The sequence below is a fragment of the Acipenser ruthenus genome, chromosome 12, assembly GCF_902713425.1.
Source record: "Acipenser ruthenus chromosome 12, fAciRut3.2 maternal haplotype, whole genome shotgun sequence".
Taxonomy (NCBI): domain Eukaryota; kingdom Metazoa; phylum Chordata; class Actinopteri; order Acipenseriformes; family Acipenseridae; genus Acipenser; species Acipenser ruthenus.
This window is the reverse complement of record NC_081200.1, coordinates 6200235-6226953: the sequence shown is the minus strand read 5'-3', so window position 1 is coordinate 6226953 and position 26719 is coordinate 6200235. Positions and strand designations below refer to the sequence as shown.

The 26719-nt window shown below is 35.7% G+C and overlaps 2 protein-coding genes and 1 long non-coding RNA gene across 3 annotated transcripts in view; 1 reads left to right on the top strand and 2 right to left on the bottom strand.

The window, feature by feature from the left end:
- Positions 1–994: 994 nt before the first annotated feature.
- LOC117416507 (extracellular calcium-sensing receptor-like) lies at positions 995–9086 on the bottom strand. The gene is made up of 6 exons (XM_059034401.1): positions 8887–9086; positions 8104–8398; positions 6169–6978; positions 5864–6091; positions 5064–5187; positions 995–4866 (listed from the first exon to the last, which is right to left on the bottom strand). Exons 1-6 carry the CDS (start codon positions 9084–9086, stop codon positions 3953–3955), a joined length of 2571 nt encoding a protein of 856 aa, XP_058890384.1. The 3' UTR covers positions 995–3952.
- The window catches only part of LOC131740044 (uncharacterized), a 56195-nt gene continuing 34015 nt past the window's right edge, over positions 4540–26719 (top strand). Inside the window, exons 1-2 of the long non-coding RNA XR_009330666.1 lie at positions 4540–4598; positions 18437–18521. This is a non-coding gene — a long non-coding RNA (uncharacterized LOC131740044). The remainder of the gene's footprint in view (positions 4599–18436; positions 18522–26719) is intronic.
- Positions 16824–22257, bottom strand: LOC117973199 (extracellular calcium-sensing receptor-like). Its single transcript, XM_034924642.2, has 6 exons — positions 22058–22257; positions 21259–21553; positions 19843–20652; positions 19538–19765; positions 18962–19085; positions 16824–18789 (listed from the first exon to the last, which is right to left on the bottom strand). Exons 1-6 carry the CDS (start codon positions 22255–22257, stop codon positions 17876–17878), a joined length of 2571 nt encoding a protein of 856 aa, XP_034780533.2. The 3' UTR covers positions 16824–17875.

Below are 26719 nucleotides of genomic sequence, written 5' to 3'. Positions count from 1 at the left end.
ACTGTTTTTTATTTTCCCTTTTTCTTCGCCTTTTGTTTTCCTTATTATTTCTGAGCACCTGCACACGTTGCATGATACAAGTGCAACCACTTTACCATCGTTGGTATTGGGGATCGCAGAACCAGTGCCATCTGGCGGATAATAAAAGAAAGAAATATTAAATATTTAAATATTTAAAATAATAATAAAACTGGGCATCAGAGAAGTGTTTCAATTACAACCTTCTGAATTCCCACACCCTTCCACACACACATTTCAGGTTTTAAATATGTGCTTGATTAGCCCCAGTTCATAGATAACAAGTTCAGGTGTGTCTTATTAAACTCGTAGTAAAACCAGAAATGGCTCAACTGCTATGCAGTGGGAGTCTTAATTCCATCCCTGTAAAGGAAAAATATGAAGCCGGTGAATTACATATAGTGCTATTGTAGAATACTTTTTTAACTTTGATTAATTATAGAAATGAATTGCAATGTATAAGATCAGAGGATGCAACTCATCTGGTTTGGATACTGACATAATTGAGATCCAGTGGACGTACATTTTGTATTTTCGAAGAAGGGGCCAGTACTGTAGAGGAGGAAGTGGAATGAGATAAGAACAGCTTCCAGAGAGAGGTATACATTTCAAGATCTGTATTTCATTCAATGTGTGTAGGTTTTATTTGCTGAACATGCCAAAAGAATAATTGATTGATACATATGTGTTGTAAAGACTGATGATCACAGGTTAACAATACTGTGGCGAACCTCGGTTCTCGCAAGCAGGGGTTTCTCGCAAGTATGTTTAGATTGCGTCACCTACCAGCCCTGAACCCTACCCCCGCTACAAAACTATTACAGTATGTTTTTGATAGATGAAATGCTAGCTGTATCAGTTCAGAGACGATAGACAAAGAGAAGGACATGCAATATCTTTTATTGGACTAACTAAACAATAATTAATCACAAGCTTTCAAGACATTTTAAATACAGAGTCTCTTCTTCAGGTGAAAGTAGGAAAGAGAAAGATTGATGTTTACATTCAAAGGTGGCATCAGAACTTTAACAAAAATAACCCATTTTGAATTACAACAATTCTGATGTAAGAAAAAAAAGCTGAAAGAGTTGAAAAAAAAAAAAACAGGATGTGTGGCCTCATAATAAACAATCACAATAACAAAGACAAAATAAGTAAATAAATTGCATGAATAAAATGCAAATAAGGAAAACATTTTAACAGTACACACCAATATATGGAAAGAAATAATAGTACAAAAAAATTTCAATAAATAAACAACTTGACAACTTTTTGCTTTATTATTTTTTACTTTCCCTGGCATTAGTATATACCTAGCGGAGGTATATAACGGAGGTGGTTACCAGTCTGTCAGTCTGTCTGTGCTGTATGTATGTCACACTTTAGACTCTGGCCCTTCAGCCCTTTCAATTACTAATTTAGGACCTGGTTGTTATAATGACCTGAACTGGAATATTGAGGGTCCCCTGCTCTTGACATTCCACTGCTTTATGCCTTCCTTGTATTGTGTTTTCACAGCTTTAAAGGGTTGTGTGTAAAGCAGTTATCTGATGGACGAACCAAGGTGTAATTTCACCAATTTGTAAATATTTATGTTTCAGTTAATGTATACAAATACGATACCAGAGACTTTTAGTTAAATATGATTAAAAAAGGGCAATTTTCCATGCTTTTTAGCCTTACCATAAACCCTGTCAACAAATGAGAAGTCTTATTGTTCATGGGATAAATAAGTGTTTATTTGTAATGCAGTGGCCAATTTATTAAAGGTAATTATTGATAATAATTCATTAGTAGATAATAGGGAAATATAACCACACGGAATTGATAATATTTCAGTATTGTTACAAGTATTATAAACAATGTAGTGAACTGCATTGAAATGCATTTATAGTAGGTGATTAAAAATTCAGTAAACACAAACTTCATTTGTGCTGCAAGTATTTTTTAAGCTGAGTGTAAAAGAGCACTAGGATTGCAATACAAAAGTAAGATAATATTGACAGTATACTTTTAGAAAAAGCTAGCTTGTGATAAAAAAAAAAAAATATGGTAGCACAGAATAGCACAGTTGACTGAACCAAATATACAGTGGGATTCATTTTAATGTGTTATGTAAGAGGACGTATCCCTCATGTGTACATATTAATTACCCTTTTATAATTTTGAGAATCTTTTTGTATTATTATTTTTTACTTGAAACTGTGGTCATTCTATTTATAGAGGATAATTAGAAAGATATGGTGCATTCCATATGCAGTTTTAAACAGACTTTCAAGTTTAATCTATTATTCCTGATTATCTTAATTATTAATATGTATTTTTATAGTACATTATTTTGTAATATATTTTGTCCTGTATTTCACAGGTGCATACACTATTGTGTTTAGTAGCCTAACTACTGTCTTGTTTGAAATGTACTATTTGACCTACTACAACCATAAATGCAGACCCTCAATAAATGCTATAGTGTGTGTCAATATACAGCTATGGCCAGAAGTTTTCCATCCCCCATAGAATGAACTAAGTTTGCTTCATAAAGTCGAATTATACCTGCTGAATACTGTTAAGTTAACATATTTTATTACATAGTAGTTTTCCATGTACTTAACGGAAAACTGACAAAAAATGTCAGTGTGTCACAGTAGTAGTACTATACTACTATTATGGTTTTCGGTAGATTTTTGCAATTTTGCAGTTTCTTTTATTACATGATGTAAAGAAAAGATCTAAATTGTTCAAAAAATTATCTTTTTAAACTCAGTCTTAAAATTCTAGGTGATGTTAAACTTTTGGCCATAGCTGTACAGTATTGAGACCTCCAGTACATTATTGAGAAGTTCTATTAAAGCTTTTTAATTGTGCCTAGGATAAACAGTAAACACAGACTACAATTAAATCAGTTACACATTTTAATGAGTATGAAGTTTACATTAGAGCAGCTAAATGTAGATGTTATAATCCAACTCCTGTTTTCTCTTTGATAATCAGTTTAACACTGATAAATCCCCATGGGCAATCAGCTATTCTAGTGTCTAATGGATCTAAAAGATACAATGTATTATCAGAGCTGTTTAAATGTTGCATTCATAGCAGAAGAAGGGTATCCAACCAGTGTGCTAGATATCAACAGTGCTGCTGTAATCAAGGCTCTGTTAGTATGACAGAGAACGCGTAACCTCTGTAAAAGTCACATCAGCTACAGTCTCTACAGACACGCTCTTATGATGTGGTGAAAATGGTTGGTTCCCTGGCATTAGCTAAATAAGCAAACATTCATATATCCTTTTCTTTTATATGGAATTGACTTCTGAACATATGTCTCCACAACAGGGCAATGACCTTAAACACACAAATAATATAATATACATTATATATTAAATACATTTAAGGGCAACAGAAAAAGTTGAATGTTTATTTTCCTGTGACATTTTTTTGTCTGCACTCCATTCAGTGGCCTGAAACATTCCAATATTGAAATAAACATTTAAAGAGAGCTGTAAACACTAACAATTAATATCTCAGCTAAATATGAAGCCCTCAAACCATTCACTTAACAAGAGAGCATTTGTAAAAACATAATATGGAATTTCTATCATCCAATAGTGTACAGTAAAACCTGTCTAACCTGGGAACAGAAAATTCTGCTGGATAATACAGTGTGCTGGCTTGCAGGCTGTTATGAAATCTAATACTGTACCTAGAAAAAATGTATACATGACTAACTTGGTATGATATAATTCCCATTTTATATTTAATTTATATATTATCTTATTGTTTTTTTTAAAGTGAATCTTCAAGCACGCTGTATAAGAGCAACTTTGAAGCTGTCTTTAAAAAAGGACCTGTGTTACCTAATGCGGGGGCTGCAGTGCTTGATTGAATGTGTTTTTATACCATGTTTTCATATTTAAAAAATTGTTATTATTTTTCTTCAAAGTGACTTTGAGGGCCCTTTTCCCATCAAATGTTTTTTTGTATTCTTCTCAGGCTTAAATAATATAATATAACATTTAGGAGCAAAAATACAGAAGAGCAAACCAAAGCTGGAAGCTAAAATTGCAAATATTTCTACAGCAACTGTGTACTTCCCAGGTGAACTGATGTAAGCTGGGATGAAAGTGATCCAAACTGCACAGAATATGAGCATGCTAAATGTAATGTATTTCGCTTCATTAAAGTTATCTGGTAGGTTACGAGCCAGAAAAGCGAGCACAAAGCACATGGCAGCAAGAAACCCAATATACCCTAACACAGCATAAAATGCTGCAGCAGATCCCAGGTCACACTCTAAAATGATTCTGTCTTTGAAAGAGTTCATGTTTTTGTTTGGAAAAGGAGGGGATATTATTAACCAAAGAGTGCAAATTAAGGCCTGAATGAATGTGAATGCAAATAGAGTTAGCCGCTGCTGGACTGGCCCAAACCATTTCATCATATTATTACCAGGAAGTGTAGCTCTAAATGCCATTAACACGACTATTGTTTTCCCCAGAACACAAGAGATGCACAGAACAAATGTGATCCCAAAGGCAGTGTGGCGCAACATACAGGACCACTCAGAGGGCTGGCCAATGAAAGTAAGTGAACAAAGGAAACACAGAGCTAATGAAAACAAAAGAAGGAAACTTAGTTCAGAGTTATTAGCTCTTATAATGGGGGTATCTCTGAAATGAAAGAAAACAGTAGCTATAGCAGTGGTTAAACAAGCCCCAATCAATGAAAGGATCATCAGCAACATCCCCATGATTTCACCAAATGATAGGAATTCAATGGCTTTTAAGATGCATTGGTTCTTTTGGTTATTCGACCTGTATTCCAAAGGGCATGTCATACAAGCAATAGAATCTGCAAGAATAAATAAATTAAAAATCTATTAATATCATGTTGTAAATAAGTCTGGAGTCACACCTGAAAATCTTATTTACAATCTTTGTTATTATTATTATTATTATTATTATTATTATTATTATTATTATTATTATTATTATAACATTTAAGTACAGATCCTCTGAGGTGCAATGCAGTGCTCCTTCTTAACCTACCTGTCTGATTGCTGATTTCTCCTTCAGCACATGCTATGCAGTCAAAGCAACAAACAGGCTTTCCTTTCTGAACAGCCTTCCGAGTGCCTGGAGGACAGCTCTCACTGCACACTGATTTAGGCACCTTGAAAACAATTACAATGTATTACAATATGTCAACATACTGAATAGATTTAATAATCAAGACATTGGGGTGTATGTACTAACGATGTTCATATCATGGGGTTTGGTGACGAAATCGTAATGCCGTTATTTCATTTTTAACTTATCTGTGATGTATTTCACCATAAGAAATTCCTCCTTTTATTAGTTGCTAGGAGAGAATAATAGCCTACACATGCAGTAATATAAGTCTGATACATGTACTATAGACCTACAGTAATATAAGTCTGATACATGTACTATAGACCTGTTTGTCCGTAACCTAAATGAAACACATAAGTACCATGAAAAATGGTATTTAGAAACAAAAAAATGTATACATGTAGCCCATTAACTGGAATGTGTTTTATGTTTATATAAAAGCTTTGCTAAAGTTATATGGATTGAGGGGATATTGAGAATATAATACATGATTTTTTGTTTTATGATTGTAAAGCAATCAAAACTAACCAGACCCTGATTTTTCCCTGCTGGTGATGAATGTAGCAAGGGCAGACATCCATTGCTTATTAACTGTGTTTGAATCTCTAAGGCTGTCATTCACCCTGTCCTACTGTGTGTCTGTATTGTGCACTTAAATTTATACAATCTATGAACATTAATACAATATTAAAGTTAAAATATTAGGTAGACATTACCTTATCCTGACCACCTGCCCAAACAATACTGACGTTATTCATAATAAACTGTTGTCCTTCTGGTAAAGATGCATCATAGAGACCAACTGTAACACATTTTATGATGCTCTCCTTATTGAGTTGCCAGTTAATTAATGCATATCTTGCAGTTGGATCCCCATTCTCATCAAAATAAACATTCTCTCCGTTCTTGGTAGTAAAATTAACTGTTTTCAGATAATGCACTACCTACAAAAAGACAAGATGTTATCACAGTGATTCACACAGGAATGTAATTCCTAATAGTATAAAACATAGTCACTTACCTGCCATGGTTCAATCTTCTTCTTATTTGCACATGTCTTACCAGCAAAAGGTCCCTGGCCACTTTCGCATGTAAACAGATTGTGTAGTGAATGGGCTACAGCATACACAGCTTTATAGACATCATTGGCATTTCTTAGATCAGTTACATCGGTGTACTGATTCTTTAACTCTGCTAAATTCTCAGACCCTGTACATGGATTAACCGATGCAGTCTTGTCTTCGGTAGTCAGGGTGCAACTAAAAACAGTTTCCCAAAAATCTTTTAAGCCTGAATTCCCAGGGGTGTCAGATGGACGGACATTCAGTAAAAACTCCTCCAAACCTGTAATTACTGCATTAGGGACTGTGAAACCCAGTACCCCACCCAGAACTCTGAAACTTTCTCCTGCTGCAAGATCAGAAATCCAAGCTTCACTGCCTAGCCACTGAAAACCAGTAACATTCTGAAGCAACAGTTCTTTAACCAGAATTTCAAAATCTGTATAAGAACTGAAAGCTACAATAACCTTTGAAGATGACTTTTTTATAACATCTACAGTTTTAATTAGTTTTTCTCTTGGATACGTTCTGTAAATAGTCTCTACATATTCAATGCAAACCCCCTCCTCTTGGGCTGCTTTAACAAAGGTAGCCATTCCTGTGTTGCCATAGTAATCATCATTTCTGATTGCCCCAATCCATGTCCATCCAAAATGCTTCACAAGCTGTGCCAGGGCTCTGCTTTGATAATAATCACTTGGTATGGTTCTGAAAAACGAAGGGTACTTATTCCTGTTACTCAGACATTCACAGGTAGCAAAGTGACTAATCTGGAATTAACAACAACAAACAAACAAACACAAATGTGTTAAATATTATACAAGAATAAAAGAAAATGTATCTGTATAGAAAACAAATATGTCACCTATTTCAGAAAGGAGACATCCACTTAGTTCAAGAAAATAACAATTATTGATTGCGAAAGATATGCCTGATGGGCACATGAACAATTGGCAAACAGTGATGCCCGACATGAACATGATAGCTGACAGATACATAATACATTCACATTTATAATTTGGCCCATGGCCTTATCCATTCATACTAGTACTAGTTTCCAAGTACCAGATCTTTTACTTTTCATTAAACACAGGTTTCTGCATTTAAAAAGCAATGCAGTATTCAAAGCATGTAGAAAAGGTAGTCAGTATAAACTTAATATTAACTTTTATCCCCTAATAACTATATTGTCTGATTTAAATAATTTGATGTTATAATATTTCACTTTTTTCAAAGCTATTACCCGTAATAACTATATATTCTAATTTAAATAATTTGATGTTGTAATATTTCACTATTTTTTTAATTTAATTATTTATTTCTTAGCAGACGCCCTTATCCAGGGCGACTTACAATTGTTACAAGAGATCACATTATTTTTACATACAATTATCCATTATACAGTTGAGTTTTTACTGGAGCAATCTAGGTAAAATACCTTGCTCAAAGATACAACAGCAGTGTCCCTCACCAGGGATTGAACCCACGACTCCACACTGCTGCCTCTTATTACTTTGTAATTATTACTTTGTACTCAGTTACACAAACCATCCCTTTTAAATGCTTGCTGCTAGACCATGCCTATCATATGGGTCTGAATATAAAACTGTACAGATAGTCAAGTTGACTTTGCTGTTATGATAGGTTGGAGGGGTTTCAGATTGATTTGAACGGGGTAACCTACCTCCAGAAAAGATGCATTTACACATGTCATCAAATAAATACATTTATGATACTAAGGCAAGATATTTTGTAACATACTGGACATAAGATCGCACATATGAAAAGAAAGGTACATTAAAGAATATGTGTTACATAACTAATATAAATACATCTCTAAGTTGGTACTATATACTTAATTTGAAAAGGTTTATAAAATATAAAGTATTTCTCACCACTGGTATGTTAAAAGCTCTTATTGTTGTTGCAATTCCTATAGTTGCTGCAGAACTAGCTGGTCCTATTATAGCATGGGCAGTAGATGGTTTGGTACAGGACTGGTTAGAGTACATATTTTCTTCCTGTTCATTCACTAAAACCATCCCTGCCCTTATAGCCAAAGGTATGGAACCACAATCATCGTATATCTTATAACCAAGTGAAATACCAGGGAGTATATCTGTCCTGTTGTTTATTTCTTCGGTGGCAAAGATCAGAGTTTGAGCAAATTGGAATTCTCTGAATTTTACTCTGTTGAGAATGAAAAGACATTAAGAACACCGGTTAAAAATATGAAACGTACACACAGTTCATTGATATAATCAAACATTGGACAAGTACTGTGTGCTTACCTGTGACCGGATGTATATCTGCAAATTATTTATGTGATTACAATACATCAATACCATTGTGACTTCTACTTATTCATCTAGTCATAGACAATAAATAATAATGTGATTCTATAATGCAAATGTCATTCTGGTCATAGTGTAGGATTTTGTGATAAGCACATGTATTGAATACTGCAACTACAGTGTCATTTAAGTTTAATTATTAATGGAGCTGTATCTGACAGTTCTGTATTTGATATAACATTTTTTTTTTCTAAAAATACATAAACATGAAAGTGCTTTAGCATAGAAAATGAAGTCCTTAACCTATAAATAACAATATGTAAAACTATTTTAAAGTTAAATTATTTTGTTTAAATGTTTTTATGCTTTGTAGGTTTCACTTACTCTTTGCATTTTCGTGGTTCAGGCTCTTTTTTAAAGGCAGGTTTGGCATCTATAAGGTTGTCGTGTAATTGAAAGATTCCTCCAATTGTAATGTCTCCATCCTTTGAAAACTGAGGCAATTCTGGTCTGCCTCGCAAACTGCAAACAGGCTCATCTGCCCTTGTTAAAAGGGCAGTTAATATTACTGCCATGAGTAGCATTTCAAAATTGTCTTTCTGATCAAAGTAAAGATAGGACAATTTCTTGAGTATATATACTGTAGTGCAATGCTAATCACGTGATTAAATTAATATGAAGTAAAATTCTTACTCCCACCAAGCAGTAATTCTCAAAGGTATGAATCTGCCTGTGGAAAAAACAGCTAGGTAGTAATCATCTAAGCTTAAGCCAGTGTGAATCTCATGACAGCAATTGCAGAGTGCTGTTTGTTTATTTATTTATTTATTTATGTACACTACCGGTCAAAAGTTTTAGAACACCCCCATTTTTCCAGTTTTTATTGAAATTTAAGCAGTTCAAGTCCAGTGAATAACCTGAAATGGTACAAAGGTAAGCGGTAAACTGCCAGAGGTTAAAAAAAAAAAGTTTAGGTTACCAAAAACTGAAAAATAATGTACATTTCAGAGTTATACAAAAAGGCCTTTTTCAGGGGACAAGTAATGGGTTAACAACTTACAGCTGTTCTGCAGCAATGGAAGTAAATTAAGCCTTGAAAGTTGATGCTAACAATTCCTACAGGTGTCCCAACTTTTGTTGATTACTTACAAACCCTCTGTCTGTATAAAAGCAGTGTTGGAATAGACTGTGTTACTACACCCTCTTAAGCATTATTTGGACAGTATTGTACTGCAGGAAGTAGTATATTGCTCTCATAATGGCGAGAAAAAGGCAATTAACAAAGGAAGACAGACAGACCATTATAACCCTTAAAAGTGTAGGTCTTTCCTTTAGAGAAATTGCAAAGAAAGCCAAGGTGTCAGTGAGTACAGTTTCCTACACCATCAAAAGGCACTTGGAAACTGGAGGAAACTCTGACAGGAAGAGGTCTGGCAGACCCAAAGCCACAACAGAATCAATAAGTTTCTGAGAGTCAACAGCTTGCGTGATAGGCGGCTCACAGGACAACAGCTTCAAGCACAGCTTAACACTGGTCGAAGTAAGCAAGTCTCAGTTTCAACTGTGAAGAGAAGACTTCGAGCTGCAGGTTTGACAGGTCGAGTGGCAGTAAGAAAGCCATTGCTAAGATGGCAAAATAAGAAAAAGAGGCTTGCCTGGGCCATGAAGCACCGCCAGTGGACTACTGAAGACTGGAAGAAGGTCTTATGGACCGATGAATCAAAATTTGAAATCTTCGGTTCATCACGCAGCGTCTTTGTACGCCGTCGAGTAGGCGAAAGGATGGTTCCTCGGTGTGTGACACCAACTGTCAAACATGGAGGAGGAAGCGTGATGGTCTGGGGCTCTTTTGCTGGATCCAGAGTCTCCAGACTTAAACCCCATTGAGCTGGTTTGGGATGAACTGGACAGAAGGGTGAAAGCAAAGCAACCTACAAGTGCAACACATTTGTGGGAACTTCTGCAACAGTGTTGGGAAGAACTTTCCGAACAATATTTGATTTCCATTGTAGAAAGAATGCCACGAGTGTGTTCGGCTGTTATGTCTGCAAAAGGTGGCTACTTTGATGAGTCAAAAATTTAGATTAAATTTTGTTAAACAAAACGATTCCATGATTTCTTTTTTTATCTCCAATTGTTTATTTGTTCTATGCTTTAATTTCAGAGTACATTGAGACATTAAACTGCGTAAATTTCAATAAAAACTGGAAAAATGGAGGTGTTCTAAAACTTTTGACCTGTAGTGTATGTATGTATGTATGTATGTATGTATGTATGTATGTATTTATTTAAATACATTTGGTGTTAAGTCTAAATACAGTATCGCTGGCAAGTAACCTTGTAAATCGAGGGGAACGGTAGTTCCTCGAGCCAAGTTACAGCAAAGCACGAGAACTGCCAGTGACTATCTATACAGCATGAATACTTTACGTGTTTTCTGGGTATTTTGGAGGCAGAACTAAATCAGCCAAAACCACCATTACACTTTTAATGTGTAGTTCCCAACACTCTTAAGTGAAATGTAGGAAAACAAAAAAGTCAATACCATAAGTCGCCAAAGTAAGGTAAAAATGTCCATCTCCTCCTTCTCATTCTTTTTCTTGTTCTTCTGCCGTACTTTTACAGACTCCATGCACTTTTATCCACCCATATGTATATTACAGAACATCCAGGTTTAATGACAATTAACTTGTTTTGTCAACATGGAAATATATTACAATAACGGAGGACACATTTTTGAGACTGAGCCATCATTCATCATCATCATCCTCATTCTGAGATTTGTATCTTGAGCTCTGAAAATTTTTGGTTTCCTGTCAATGTAACGCTCATTGTGGTCCCTATTGGCACAAGGAAATACGCTTTCCTCTCTCGATACTGGTTGATGAGAGTAACGCTATTTGTGGTCTCCACTGGACAAAAAGGAACATTCATTTCTGAGAATGAGCTATGCTGAAGGATAGCCTATATATTTGGTAAAGGAACACATAAATAAATAAACATTAATATGCGTATTGAAATAAATGAATACATAGACTTATAGATGTATTTATTCATTTATCTTATATGTATTTATTTTCACTATCACATTTAATACTGTATGAAATGAAAATAAATATTTAACAGTTCTTGTTCAATTGTATATTAGTGAAGATTTTTGTACATAAAGGTCACCATGCTTTCATATATTTTTACTTTCAAATTAAAAAATATATTGTAACGACCCGGACAATTGCTTAGTTGCAGGACTTGCTGTCTGTTCAGTTTGTCTCGTCTGTCTCTTTTTTTGTTTGTTTGTTTTAATTTAGTAATTGCCAATTATTTTATTATTTTCTCCCAATTTGGCATATCCAATTATTTTTTAGGCTCAGCTCACCGCTACCACCCCCGCGCTGACTCGGGAGCGGCGATGACGAGCACGCGCATGTGCTGTCAGCCGACCGTTTTTTTTTTTCACACTGCAGACTCACCGTGCAGCCACCTCAGGGCTACAGCGTCGGAGAACAACGCAGCTCTGGGCAGCTTACAAGCAAGCCCGCAGGTGCCTGGCCAGACTACAGGGGTCGCTGGTGTGCGGTGAGCCGAGGACACCCTGGCCGACCTAAACCCCTACCCCTGTGCACGCTACAATACTATTACAGTATGTTTTTGATAGATGAAATGGTAGCCGTATCAGGTCAGAGACGATAGATAAACAGAAGGAGATGCAATAATAAACAATGACAATAACAAAGACAAAGTAAATAAATAAATTACATGAATAAATTGCAAATAAGCAAAACATTTTAACAGTACATACCAATATATGCAAAGAAATAATAGTACAAAAAAATGTAAATAAATAAATTTAAAAAATGTAATAAAATAAATAATGATATATATAGAGAGAGAGAGAGTGATTTAGAAAATGATTGACTGTGAAAAGCCAATCAGCTTACAGATCGAGCGGGATTTTATTTTGCATAGATGCCCGCTGGAACGTTGAAGTGCTTAACTGTGAATTCAATTTTAAATAAATCCATGCATAAATACCGGCTTTTTCCATTAACATTCTAATTTACAACTAATCTGAGAATATAAAAAGCTACTTAAACATGGGTACTTTCTGATGCTGGTTTAGAGATAAGGGAAACCATGTCTGTGACAGGACACCATAATGAAGGCTCATTTCGCAGCTACTGGACAGCAAATCAACAGGAAAGACACGATTGGTCCTCAATTCTGTCATCAACTGGATCCAAACAACACCCTGCCTCACAACCAGCCAGTCAAACTGCCAACCCTGTTTCAGTTCTTTCCGCACCAGCCAATCCACTCCCTGCCAGCTTGAATGAGGCCTATGACAATGCTACTATGCTATGACTATGACTATGACTATACGAGTCTGACTGACTATGCTACACGGACTGTTCAACAATTGTACAGTTAATTTATCTGACGATGTCCAGATAAATGATACTAAGAAAGAGTAAGGCCCCAATAAATAAATATTTTAGCCAAATACTAATAGTAAAAAACGTTTTCTCTACGTCTGTCGTTTTTCTATTCTAATAATGTTAGGCACTGTTTTCCTCAGCGGAAGGTTACCTGGCAAAATATCAAACTTCAAGGCAAATACAGGTTTTTTATAAGTTTTTATACCAGTCGCGGTCATCAGCCACACGGTAGAGCACGCGTCGACAGCCTCTATCACTTAAATATACACACATACATACAGTGTGTGTATATATATATATATATATATATATATATATATATATATATATATATATATACACACACTACCGGTCAAAAGTTTTAGAACACCTCAATATTTCCACTTTTTATTGAAATTTACGCAGTTTAATGTCTCAATGTACTCTGAAATTAAAGCATAGAACAAATAAACAATTGGAGATAAAAAATAAATCATGGAATTGTTTTGTTTAACAAAATTTAATCTAAATTTTTGACTCATCAAAGTAGCCACCTTTTGCAGATATAACAGCTGAACACACTCGTGGCATTCTTTCTACAATGGAAATCAAAGTTCTTCCCAACACTGTTGCAGAAGTTCCCACAAATGTGTTGCACTTGTAGGTTGCTTTGCTTTCACCCTTCTGTCCAGTTCATCCCAAACCAGCTCAATGGGGTTTAAGTCTGGAGACTCTGGATCCAGCGAAAGAGCCCCAGACCATCACGCTTCCTCCTCCATGTTTGACAGTTGGTGTCACACACCGAGGAACCATCCTTTCGCCTACTCGACGGCGTACAAAGACGCTGCGTGATGAACCGAAGATTTCAAATTTTGATTCATCGGTCCATAAGACCTTCTTCCAGTCTTCAGTAGTCCACTGGCGGTGCTTCATGGCCCAGGCAAGCCTCTTTTTCTTATTTTGCCATCTTAGCAATGGCTTTCTTACTGCCACTCGACCTGTCAAACCTGCAGCTCGAAGTCTTCTCTTCACAGTTGAAACTGAGACTTGCTTACTTCGACCAGTGTTAAGCTGTGCTTGAAGCTGTTGTCCTGTGAGCCGCCTATCACGCAAGCTGTTGACTCTCAGAAACTTGTCTTCTGATTCTGTTGTGGCTTTGGGTCTGCCAGACCTCTTCCTGTCAGAGTTTTCTCCAGTTTCCAAGTGCCTTTTGATGGTGTAGGAAACTGTACTCACTGACACCTTGGCTTTCTTTGCAATTTCTCTAAAGGAAAGACCTACACTTTTAAGGGTTATAATGGTCTGTCTGTCTTCCTTTGTTAATTGCCTTTTTCTCGCCATTATGAGAGCAATATACTACTTCCTGCAGTACAATACTGTCCAAATAATGCTTAAGAGGGTGTAGTAACACAGTCTATTCCAACACTGCTTTTATACAGACAGAGGGTTTGTAAGTAATCAACAGAAGTTGGGACACCTGTAGGAATTGTTAGCATCAACTTTCAAGGCTTAATTTACTTCCATTGCTGCAGAACAGCTGTAAGTTGTTAACCCATTACTTGTCCCCTGAAAAAGGCCTTTTTGTATAACTCTGAAATGTACATTATTTTTCAGTTTTTGGTAACCTAAACTTTTTTTCTTTAACCTCTGGCAGTTTACCGCTTACCTTTGTACCATTTCAGGTTATTCACTGGACTTGAACTGCTCAAATTTCAATAAAAACTGGAAAAATGGGGGTGTTCTAAAACTTTTGACCGGTAGTGTGTGTGTATGTGTGTATATATATATATATATATATATATATATATATATATATATATCCATACATGATTTAGTATGTTTCTGACAACTTTTTTCTTTATTATTTTGTACTTTCCCTGCCATTAGTATATAGAGGAGGTGGTCACCTGTCTGTCAGTCTGTCTGCGCTGTATGTATGTCACACTTTAGACTCTGGCCCTTCAGCCCTTTCAATTACTAATTTAGGACCTGGTTGTTATAATGACCTGAACTGGAATATTGAAGGTCCCCTGCTCTTGACATTCCACTGCTTTATGCCTTCCTTGTATTGTGTTTTCACAGCTGTGAAAGGGTTAAGTGTGTAAAACAGTTGTCTGATGGACGAACCAAGGTGTCATTTCACCAATTTGTAAATATTTATGTTTCAGTTAAAGTATACAAATATGATACCGGAGACTTTTAATTAAATATGACTAAAAAAGGCAATTTGCCATGCTTTCTTGCCTTCCCATAAACCCTGTCAAAAAATGAGAAGTCTTATTGTTCATGGGATAAATAAGTGTTTATTTGTAATGCAATGACCAATGTATTAAAGGTAATTATTGATAATAATCAATTAATAAATAATAGGGAAATATAACCACACGGAAATGACAATATATCAGTATTGTTACAAGTATTATAAACAATGTAGTGAACTACATTGAAATGCATTTATAGTAGTTGATTAAAAATACAGTAAACACAAACTTCATTTGTGCTGTAAGTATTTTTTAAGCTGAGTGTGAAAGAGCACTAGGATTACAATAAAAAAAGTAAGATAATATTGACAGTATACTTTTATAAAAGCATGCTATTAATAAAGCATGCTTCTGGTAATATCGTGGCACAAAATAGCACAGTTGACTGAACTGAATATACAGTGGGATTCATTTTAATGTGTTATGTAAAAGGTCATATCCCTCATGTGTACATATTAATTACCCTTTTGTAATTTCTGTACTGTGAATATATTGATTTTGAATCTACAAAAGAACAGAGAAAGGTGTAAACATGCACAATTATATTTTATTTTTGCATTAATAAAATCTTTAGAAAATGATAAATTAAGAGATTATATTTTTATATATGTTTATGCTGCTGAGCTGCTTTACCCTGGGAACAGAAAGCTGATCAAAAACAGTAAGTCTGTCCCATGGAGGATCAAATGTAATTGTGGTCAGCTATGGATGTGTCAGCGGGACACGCGGGGAGGAAGGGATTGTTAGCCTGATGCTCGTAGCATTTTACAACCTGTTTCAGTGTGCTTCTATGAACCACGGGTTGAAAAAATGTCAGCGGATATTCAGCAGCAGAAGTCCCATTAGTCATAGGAATGTACATATTGTTCCCCAACACCTGCTCTCCAGACAAGAGAGGGGGAGGGGGGTTCAGGGTTTGGGGAGGTTGCGAGGGGGTGAGGGCGGATGGAGGGGTTCTGTCCTAGTTCATGTAATGTTCTTGATTATTTTGTATTGTGGATTGCTGTTTTTTTTGGTATGTTTGCTTAATAAAAACTTAATTACAAAAAAAGGAAAGTAAATATTATTTTAAAAAGTTACCGTTTAGCCGCCGGGTAACCTTTTACACCCCTAATTAATCATTGGCACCCTTGGCACTTAGTGATGTATATTTTTAAAAAAAATCCAACTTTGGGCACTCCAGCTAAAAAAGGTTCGCCATCCCTGCCCTATAGAATGAACTAAGGTTGCTTCATAAAGTCAAATTATACCTGCTGAATAATGTTCACATATTTTATTAGATACCGCTTTGCAGTTTTCCATATACTTAATGAAAAACTGACAAAAAATGTAAAAATGTCACATTTCAAAATCTAACATGAAATACTGTACTGCTATTATGGTTTTCGGTAGACTTTTGCAATATAAGTTTTTAGTTTCTTTAATTACATGATATAAAGAAAAGTTCTAAATTATGTTCACGTATTTATTTTTTTAAATGACTCAGTCTTAAAATTCTAGGTGATGTTAAACTTTTGGCCATAGCTGTACAGTATTGATGCCTATCACCAGTGATATCTCTAGGAGGTTAGGGTTAAGGAGGTGGTGTAAGGTTGCAGTAAATAAAGTAGTAAAGCTTTTCAATTGTGCTTAGGAAAAACAGTAAATACAGACTACAATTACATAAGTTACACATTTTAATGAGTATGTAGTTTACATTAGAGCAGCTAAATGTAGATGTTATAATTCAACTCCTGTTTTCTCTTTGATAATCACTTTAACACTGATAAATCCCCATGGGCAATCAGCTATTCTAGTGTCTAATGGATCTAAAGGATACAATGTATTATCAGAGCTGTTTAAATGTTGCATTCATAGCAGAAGAAGGGTATCCAATCAGTGTGCTAGATATCAACAGCGCTGCTGTAATCAAGGCTCAGTTAGTATGAAAGAGAACGCGTAACCTCTGTAAAAGTGACATCAGCTACAGTATATACAGACACGCTCTTCTGATCTGGCGAAAACTGTTGGTTCCCTGGCATTAGCTAAATAAGCAAACATTCATATATCATTTTCTTTTATATGGAATTGACTTCTGAACATATGTCTCCATAGCAGGGCAATGACCTTAAACACACAAATAATATAATATACATTATATATTAAATACATTTAAGGGCAACAGAAAAAGTTGAATGTTTATTTTCCTGTGACCTTTTTTTGCCTGCACTCCATTCAGTGGCCTGAAACATTCTAATATTGAAATAAACCATTAAAGATAGCTCTAAACACTAACAATTAATATCTCAGCTAAATATGAAGCCCTCAAACCATTCACTTAACAAGAGAGCATTTGTACAAACATATTACAGAATTTCTAGTATCCAGTAGTGTACAGTAAAACCTGTCTAACCTGGGAACAGAACATTCTGCTGGATAATACCGTGTGCTGGCTTACAGGGTATTATAAAATCTAATACTGTACCTAGAAAAAATGTATACATGACTACCTTGGTATGGTATAATTCCCATGTTATATTTCATTTATATATTATATTATTGTTTTTTAAAAGTGAATCTTCAAGCACGCTGTATAAGAGTAACTTTGAAGCTGTCTTTAAAAAAGGACCTGTGTTACCTAATGCAGGGGCTGCAGTGCTTGACTGAATGTGTTTTTATACCATGTTTTCATATTTAAAAAATTGTTATTATTTTTTTTCAAAGTGACTTTGAGGGCCCTTTTCCCATCAAATGTTTTTTTGTATTCTTCTCAGGCTTAAATAATATAATATAACATTTAGGAGCAAAAATACAGACGAGCAGACCAAAGCTGGAAGCTAAAATTGCAAATATTTCTACAGCAACTGTGTACTTCCCAGGTGAACTGATGTAAGCTGGGATGAAAGTGATCCAAACAGCACAGAATATGAGCATGCTAAATGTAATGTATTTCGCTTCATTAAAGTTATCTGGTAGGTTACGAGCCAGAAAAGCAAGCACAAAGCACATGGCAGCAAGAAACCCAATATACCCTAACACAGCATAAAATGCTGCAGCAGATCCCAGGTCACACTCTAAAATGATTCTGTCTTTGAAAGAGTTCATGTTTTTGTTTGGAAAAGGAGGGGATATTATTAACCAAAGAGTGCAAATTAAGGCCTGAATGAATGTGAATGCAAAAAGAGTTAGTCGCTGTTGGGCGGGCCCAAACCATTTCATCATATTATTACCAGGAAGTGTAGATCTAAATGCCATTAACACGACTATTGTTTTCCCCAGAACACAAGAGAGGCACAGGACAAATGTGATCCCAAAGGCAGTGTGGCGCAACATACAGGACCACTCAGAGGGCTGGCCAATGAAAGTAAGTGAACAAAGGAAACACAGAGCTAATGAAAACAAAAGAAGGAAACTGAGTTCAGAGTTATTAGCTCTTACAATGGGGGTATCTCTGAATCGAAAGAAAACAGTAGCTATAGCAGTGGTTAAACAAGCCCCAATCAATGAAAGGATCATCAGCAACATCCCCATGATTTCACCAAATGACAGGAATTCAATGGCTTTTAAGGTGCATTGGTTTTTTTGGTTATTCGACATGTATTCCAAAGGGCACTTCATACAATCAATAGAATCTGCAAGAAAAAAAAATATATAAAATCAATTAATACCAATATAATAACATCTTAGTTACATTCTTCTTCTTATTCTTCTAACATTTAAGTACACATCCTCAGAGATGCAATGACAGGATAGTGTAGTCAGTGTTTTATTTGTCCAGTGCTCCTTCTCTCCTTCTTAACCTACCTGTCTGATTGCTGATTTCTCCTTCAGCACATGCTATGCAGTCAAAGCAACAAACAGGCTTTCCTTTCTGAACAGCCTTCCGAGTGCCTGGAGGACAGCTCTCACTGCACACTGATTTAGGCGTCTTTAAAACAATTACAATGTATTACATTATGTCAGCATACTCATTAGATTCAATAATCAAGACACTGGGCTGTATGCATTAAGGATGTTCATATCATGGGGTTTGGGGATGAACAAAAAACAGAAAAACTTATACATATAGCCCATTAACTGGAATGAGTTTTATGTTTATAAAAAAGCATTGCTAAAGTTATATGGAAATGGAGGAGATATTGAGAATATAATACATGATTTTTTTATGATTGTAAAAGCAATCAAAACTAACCAGACCCTGATTTTTCCCTGCTGGTGATGAATATAGCAAAGGCAGACATGCATTGCTTATTAACTGTGTTTGAATCTCTAAGGCTGTCATTCACCCTGTCCTACTGTGTGTCTGTATTGTGCACTTAAATTTATACAATCTATGAACATTAATACAATATTAAAGTTAAAATATTAGGTAGACATTACCTTATCCTGACCACCTGCCCAAACAATACTGACGTTATTCATAATAAACTGTTGTCCTTCTGGTAAAGATGCATCATATAGACCAACTGTAACACATTGTGTGATGCTCTCCTTATTGAGTTGCAAGTTAACTAATGCATATCTTGCAGTTGGATCCCCATTCTCATCAAAATAAACATTCTCTCCATTATTGGTTGTGAAATTAACTTTTTTCAGATAATGTACTACCTACAAAAAGACAAGATGTTATCACAGTGATTCACACAGGAATGTAATTCCTAATAGTATAAAACATAATCGCTTACCTGCCATGGTTCAATCTTCTTCTTATTTGCACATGTCTTACCAGCAAAAGGTCCCTGGCCACTTTCGCATGTAAACAGATTGTGTAGTGAATGGGCTACAGCATACACAGCTTTATAGACATTATTAGCATTTCTTAGGTCAGTTACATCGGTGTACTGATTCTTTACCTCTGCTAAATTCTCAGACCCTGTACATGGATTAACCGATGCAGTCTTGTCTTGGGTAGTCAGGGTGCAACTGAAAACAGTTTCCCAAAAATGTTTTAAGCCTGAATTCCCAGGGGTGTCAGTTGGACGGACATTCATTAAAAACTCCTCCAAACCTGTAATTACTGCATTACTGACAGTGAAACCCAGTGCCCCACCAAGAACTCTGAAACTTTCTCCTGCTGCACGGTCAGAAATCCAAGCTTCAGTGCCTATCCACTGAAAACCAGTAACATTCTGAAGGAATAGTTCTTTAACCAGAAATTCAAAATCTGTAGAAGAAGCGAAAGCTACAATAACCTTTGAAGATGACTTTTTTATAACATCTACAGTTTTAATTAGTTTTTCTCTTGGATACGTTCTGTAAATAGTCTCTACATATTCAATGCAAACCCCCTCTTCTTGGGCTGCTTTCACAAATGTAGCCATTCCTGTGTTCCCATAGTCATCATCATTTCTAATTGCCCCAATCCAAGTCCATCCAAAATGCTTCACAAGCTGTGCCAGGGCTCTGCTTTGATAATAATCACTTGGTATGGTTCTGAAAAACGAAGGGTACTTATTCCTGTTACTCAGACATTCACAGGTTGCAAAGTGACTAATCTGGAATTAACAACAACAAACAAACAAACAAAAAAATGTTAAATATTATTCAGGAATAAAAGAAAATGTATGTGTATAGAAAACAAATAATAGAAAATGAAATAGAGATATTTTATTTCAGAAAGGAGACATCCACTTAGTTGAAGAAAATAACAATTTATTGATTGCAAAAGATATGCCTGATGGGCACATGAACAATTGGTAAACTTTTTTTTTTTTTAAAGTGGTTATCACATTGTACTCAACCATTGTATTCAACCATCCCTTTTAAATGCTAGCTGCTAGACCATGTTTATCATATGGGTCTGAATATAAAACTGTACTGGGTGTCAAGTTGACTTTGCTGTTAGGATAGGTTGAAGGGTTTCAGATTGATTTGAACGGGGTAACCTACCTCCAGAAAAGATGCATTTACACATGTCATCAAATAAATACATTTATGATACTAAGGCAACATATTTTGTAACATACTGGACATAAGATCGCACATATGAAAAGAAAGGTACATTAAAAAATATGTGTTACATAACTAATATAAGTAAATCTCTAAGATGGTACTATTTACTTATTTTGAAAAAGGTTTATAAAATATAAAGTATTTCTTACCACTGGTATGTTAAAAGCTCTTATTGTTGTTGCAATTCCTATAGTTGCTGAAGAACTAGTTGGTCCTATTATAGCATGGGCAGTAGATGGCTTGGTACAGGACTGGTTAGAGTACATATTTTCTTCCTGTTCATTCACTAAAGCCATCCCTGCCCTTATAGCCAAAGGTATGGAACCACAATCATCGTATATCTTATAACCAAGTGATATACCAGGGAGTATATCTGTCCTGTTGTTTATTTCTTTGGTGGCAAAGATCAGAGTTTGAGCAAATTGGAATTCTCTGAATTGTATTCTGTTGAGAATGAAAAGACATTAAGAACACTGGTTAAAAAATATGAAAAGTACACACAGTTCATTGATATAATCAAACATTGAACAAGTACTGTATGCTTACCTGTGACCGGATGTATATCTGCAAATTATTTATGTGATTACAATACATCAATACCATTGTGACTTCTACTTATTCATCTGGTCATAGACAATAAATAATAATGCGATACATGTTATTGGTTCTATAATGTAAATATCATTCTGGTCATAGTGTAGGATTTTGTGATAAGCTCATGTATTGAATACTGCAACTACAGTGTCATTTCAGTTTAATTATTAATGGAGCTGTATCTGACAGTTCTGTATTTGATATAACTTTTTTTTTTTTTCTAAAAATACATAAACATGAAAGTGCTTTAGCGTAGAAAATTAAGTCCTTAACCTATAAATAACAATATGTAAAACTATTTTAAAGTTAAATTATTTTGTTTAAATGTTTTTATGCTTTGTAGGTTTCACTTACTCTTTGCATTTTCGTGGTTCAGGCTCTTCTTTAAAGGCAGGTTTGGCATCTATAAGGTTGTCGTGTAATTGAAAGATCCCTCCAATTGTAATGTCTCCATCCTTTGAAAACTGAGGCAATTCTGGTCTGCCTCGCAAACTGCAAACAGGCTCATCTGCCCTTGTTAAAAGAGCAGTTAATATTACTGCCATGAGTAGCATTTCAAAATTGTCTTTCTGGTCAAAGTAAAAATAGGACAATTTCTTGAGTGTATATATACTGTAGTGCAATGCTAATCACATGTAATGAAATGAGCATGAAGTAAGTTTCTTACTCCCACCAACGCAGTAATTCTCAAAGGTATGAATCTGCCTGTGGAAAAAACAGCTAGGTAGTAATCATCTAAGCTTAAGCCAGTGTGAATCTCATGACTTAGCAATTATAGAGTGCTGTTTATTTATTTATTTATTTATTTATTTATTTATTTATTGATTGATTTATTTATGTATTTATTTAAATACATTTGGTACACATTGTATGATGTATGTTAAGTCTAAATACAGTATCACTGGCAAGTAACCTTGTAAATCGAGGGGAACGGTAGTTCCTCGCGCAAAGTTACAGCGAAGCGCGAGAACTGCCAGTGACTATCTATACAGCATGGATACTTTGTGTTTTCAGGGTATTGGGGAGGCAAAACTAAATCCGCCAAAACCACTATTACCATTTTAATGTGTAGTTCCCAACACTCTTAAGTGAAATGTGAAAAACAAAACAGTCAATATCTGTCATACAGTAAGAGAAATAAGTCGCCAAATCTCCTCCTTCTCTTTCTTTTTCTTGTTCTTCTGCCATACTTTTACAGACTCCAGGCACTTTTATCCACCCATATGTATATTACAGAACATCCACATTTAATGACAATTAACTTGTTTTGTCAAGATGGAAATATACTATAATATAATAACGATTTATTGATATTTTAAAATTGACTAGTCGCATGCAAAAAAAAAAAAAAAAAAAAAATTTGAAGAAATTAAATGATTTATTTCTGTTTTATACGGTTTCCTCTCTCGATACTGGTTGATGAGAGTAACGCTATTTGTGGTCCCCACTGGACAAAAAGGAACATTCATTTCTGAGAAATAGCTAAGCTGAAGGATAGTGTATATAGTTTTGGTAAAAGTAAAATATAAATAAATACATTAATATACATATTGAAATAAATTAATACATAGACTTATAGATTTATTTATCTTGATATGTATTTATTTTCACTATCATATATTTCTTAGCAAACGCCCTTATCCAGGGCGACTTACAATTGTTACAAGATATCACATTATTTTTACATACAATTATCCATTTATACAGTTGGGTTTTTACTGGAGCAATCTAGGTAGAGTATTATTATTATTATTTATTTCTTAGCAGACGCCCTTATCCAGGGCGACTTACAATTGTTACAAGATATCACATTATTTTTACATACAATTCCATTATTTTTTACACATTATTTTTACATACAGTTACCCATTTATACAGTTGGGTTTTTACTGGAGCAATCTAGGTAAAGTACCTAGCTCAAGGGTACAGCAGCAGTGTCTCCCACCTGGGATTGAACCCACGGTGCTCCAGTCAAGTCCAGAGAGTCAAGAGTCCATTTAATACTGTATGAAACGAAAATAAATAACAGTTCTTGTTCAGTTGTACTGTATATTAGTGAAGGTTTTTGTACATAAAGGTCGTCATGCTTTCATATATTTTTACTTTCAAATTAAAAAATATATTGTAACGACCCGGGCAATTGCTTTGTTGCAGGACTTGCTGTCTGTTCAGTTTGTCTCGTCTGTCTTTTTTTTTTTTGTATGTTTGTTTTAATTTAGTAATTGCCAATTATTTTATTATTTTCTCCCAATTTGTCATATCCATTTATTTTTTAGGCTCAGACTCGGGAGCAGTGATGATGAGCACGCGCGTGTGCCGTCATCCGACCGTTTTTTTTTTCACACTGCAGATTCACTGTGCAGCCACCTCAGAGCTATAGCGTCGGAGGACAACGCAGCTCTGGGCAGCTTACAGGCAAGCCCGCAGGCGCCCGGCCCGACTACAGGGGTCACTGGTGCTCGGTGAGTCGTGAACACCCTGGCCGACCTAAACCCCCCCACCCTCGGGGTTGTACTCGGCCAGTTGTGCACTGTATGTGTAAGTCAAATAGCAGGGGTTTAAGGGACATGCACTATGAAAATAAATGCCATTTAAGAGGAATGCAAGGCTGGAAATAAGACTCTGCTATTTCTTATCAGTTTCACCCATTTCAGGTTTTAATATGTGTTTGATTAGCCCCAGTTCATAGGTAACAAGCTCAGGTGTGTCTTATTAAACTCATAGTAAAACCTGGAATGGCTCAACTGCTATGCAATGGGAGTCTTATTTCCATCCCTGTAATGAAAAAATATGAAACCGGTGTAATTACGTAAAGTTCTATTGCAGCATACTTATTTAACTTTGATTAATTATATAAATGAATTGCAATGTATAAGGTCAGAGGATACAACTGGTTTAGATACTGAGGTGGGACGTGAACCCAGGACCTCCCGCTTTGAAGCGTATACCGCTGTACCAGTGACGTGCAGTCAAGGTGGGCAAAGTAGGCACTGCCTACCTAGTGAGAATCCAGCAAAAAGAAAAAAATTATGAAATTGTGTATGACTGTTCATTACCTTTCGTTGTCACAACGCATTTCTGCATAGTGGATTTTTGTTTTTTGGTAATATACAAAATTCAATGAAAAAACGAGAGACAGCGATGCGCTCTGCCTTTCCCTACCATTGAACTTGAACGTAAGCCGCTCTACACAGTCGCGCAAGCGCGTTCCAACCTTATAATCTCAGCAATGAGTGAGAAAAAAGCACAGCGTGTCGCTGCCTTAACTGTGTCACCTGACTACACTAATTCCATTGCACAGTTAATATCGACGCATGCGTTCTTGCGGAAAAAATGCTGTGGGAACAACCGTTGGCAAACCTCGGAACAACCTTCTCTGCCTTTGGGGGCGTGTCCTTGAGTTACCGCTCTTTAGCAAACCAACCAAGTTATGCTAGCAAGTCTAACATCAACTGATCCGAAAATGAAAAATGTTATATGTCAACTTAAACGGATCAAAGCCCACACTCGGAATCGGACTAATGAAGGGTGGCTGTCATCCCTGGCGCTTATTTCCATTGAAAAGGAGAGACTTTTAAAACTTCAGGCCAAGAGAGAGCAATTCTACAATGATGTCACGGACATCTTCGTCCAGAAGGAGAGAAGGATGGAATTCATATACAAGTAGATATGTAAGTGCAAGTATTTATTTTCCTTTTAATTGTCGGGTATTGGTGAGCAAATGTTTAAAGAATGGTAACAGATTAACTGTAGATTTGGGCATTTATATAAAAACATTAATAGTACAAATTAAATCAGTGTATACGCTTTACTGTACATTATTTTGTGGACAATAATAACCATCAATTTGACATTGAGGTCAGATAATAATAAAGTAGGTATTGAAATTCAGTGCCATCTGTCGGTTGAATCGTGTAATTACATCGGGGTTTTCGTTGAGCTGCGTCAATAACAGTCTCGTTCCCAACCGTGCATAATTATAATTCTGCTCTCTATAAGCCTGCCAATCGAATCTATGTAATTTGGGGAGTGAGACTGGCCAGTGCCTAACCAACCACTGACCTCACCGCACGTTACTGCTCTGTACACAAGAGCCGGGCTCCCTGGCAGGAGCAGATATCAGGCTTATGTCTGCATGTTTAGATTGCATCACCTACCAGCCCTGACCCCTACCACTGTGCACGCTACAATACTATTACAGTATGTTTTTGATCGATGAAATGGTAGCCCTATCAGTTCAGGGACGATAGATAAACAGAAGGAGATGCAATACCTTTTATTGGAGTAACTAAACAATAATTAATCACAAGCTTTCAAGACCACAAAGGTCACTTCTTCAGATGAAAGTAGGAAAGAGCGATTGATGTTTACATTCAAAGGTGGCATCAGAACTTTAACAAAAACAACCCATTTTGAATCACTACAATTCTAATATAAGGAAAAAAACTGTGTTGAAAAAAAAAAAACAGGATGTGTGGCCACATAATAAACAATGACAGTTTAAGTGAGCGGCTCAGAGCGGCTCATTAAAAGAATCAACTTAACGACTTGCTCAGTTCCGCTCCCGCTGAGCCGCTCAGAGCACTCCTGAGCATTTTTCATCAGTGATCAGAGTGAGCGGACGGAATGGCCACCTGCAGAAAACAAGTGGAGATGACAGGCAGGATTGACAAATACGTTTGTCAAGAACAATGAACTGGTTTCGACTTATGATGTTATGTATTAATTGGCTAAATAAGATGGTAAAAATAGTTGTTTTCAAATTTGTATCGTTTAATTTCATTTTTTAAAAATGTAGAGCTATTTTATAGTTTTAATGTATTATTATTAGGCTTGTAGTATTAATATTATTCATAATTCTCATTATTAACGTCGGTATTGCCGGTATTAAACACAGCCAGATATTAGGTTCAGTCCAAACAGAGCGCCGAACTCAGCGAGGTACAGCAGGGGACAGTAACTTCACACGGGGCCATTTCATCTACCATCACCTCAGAAACACAAACAAGCAAAGAA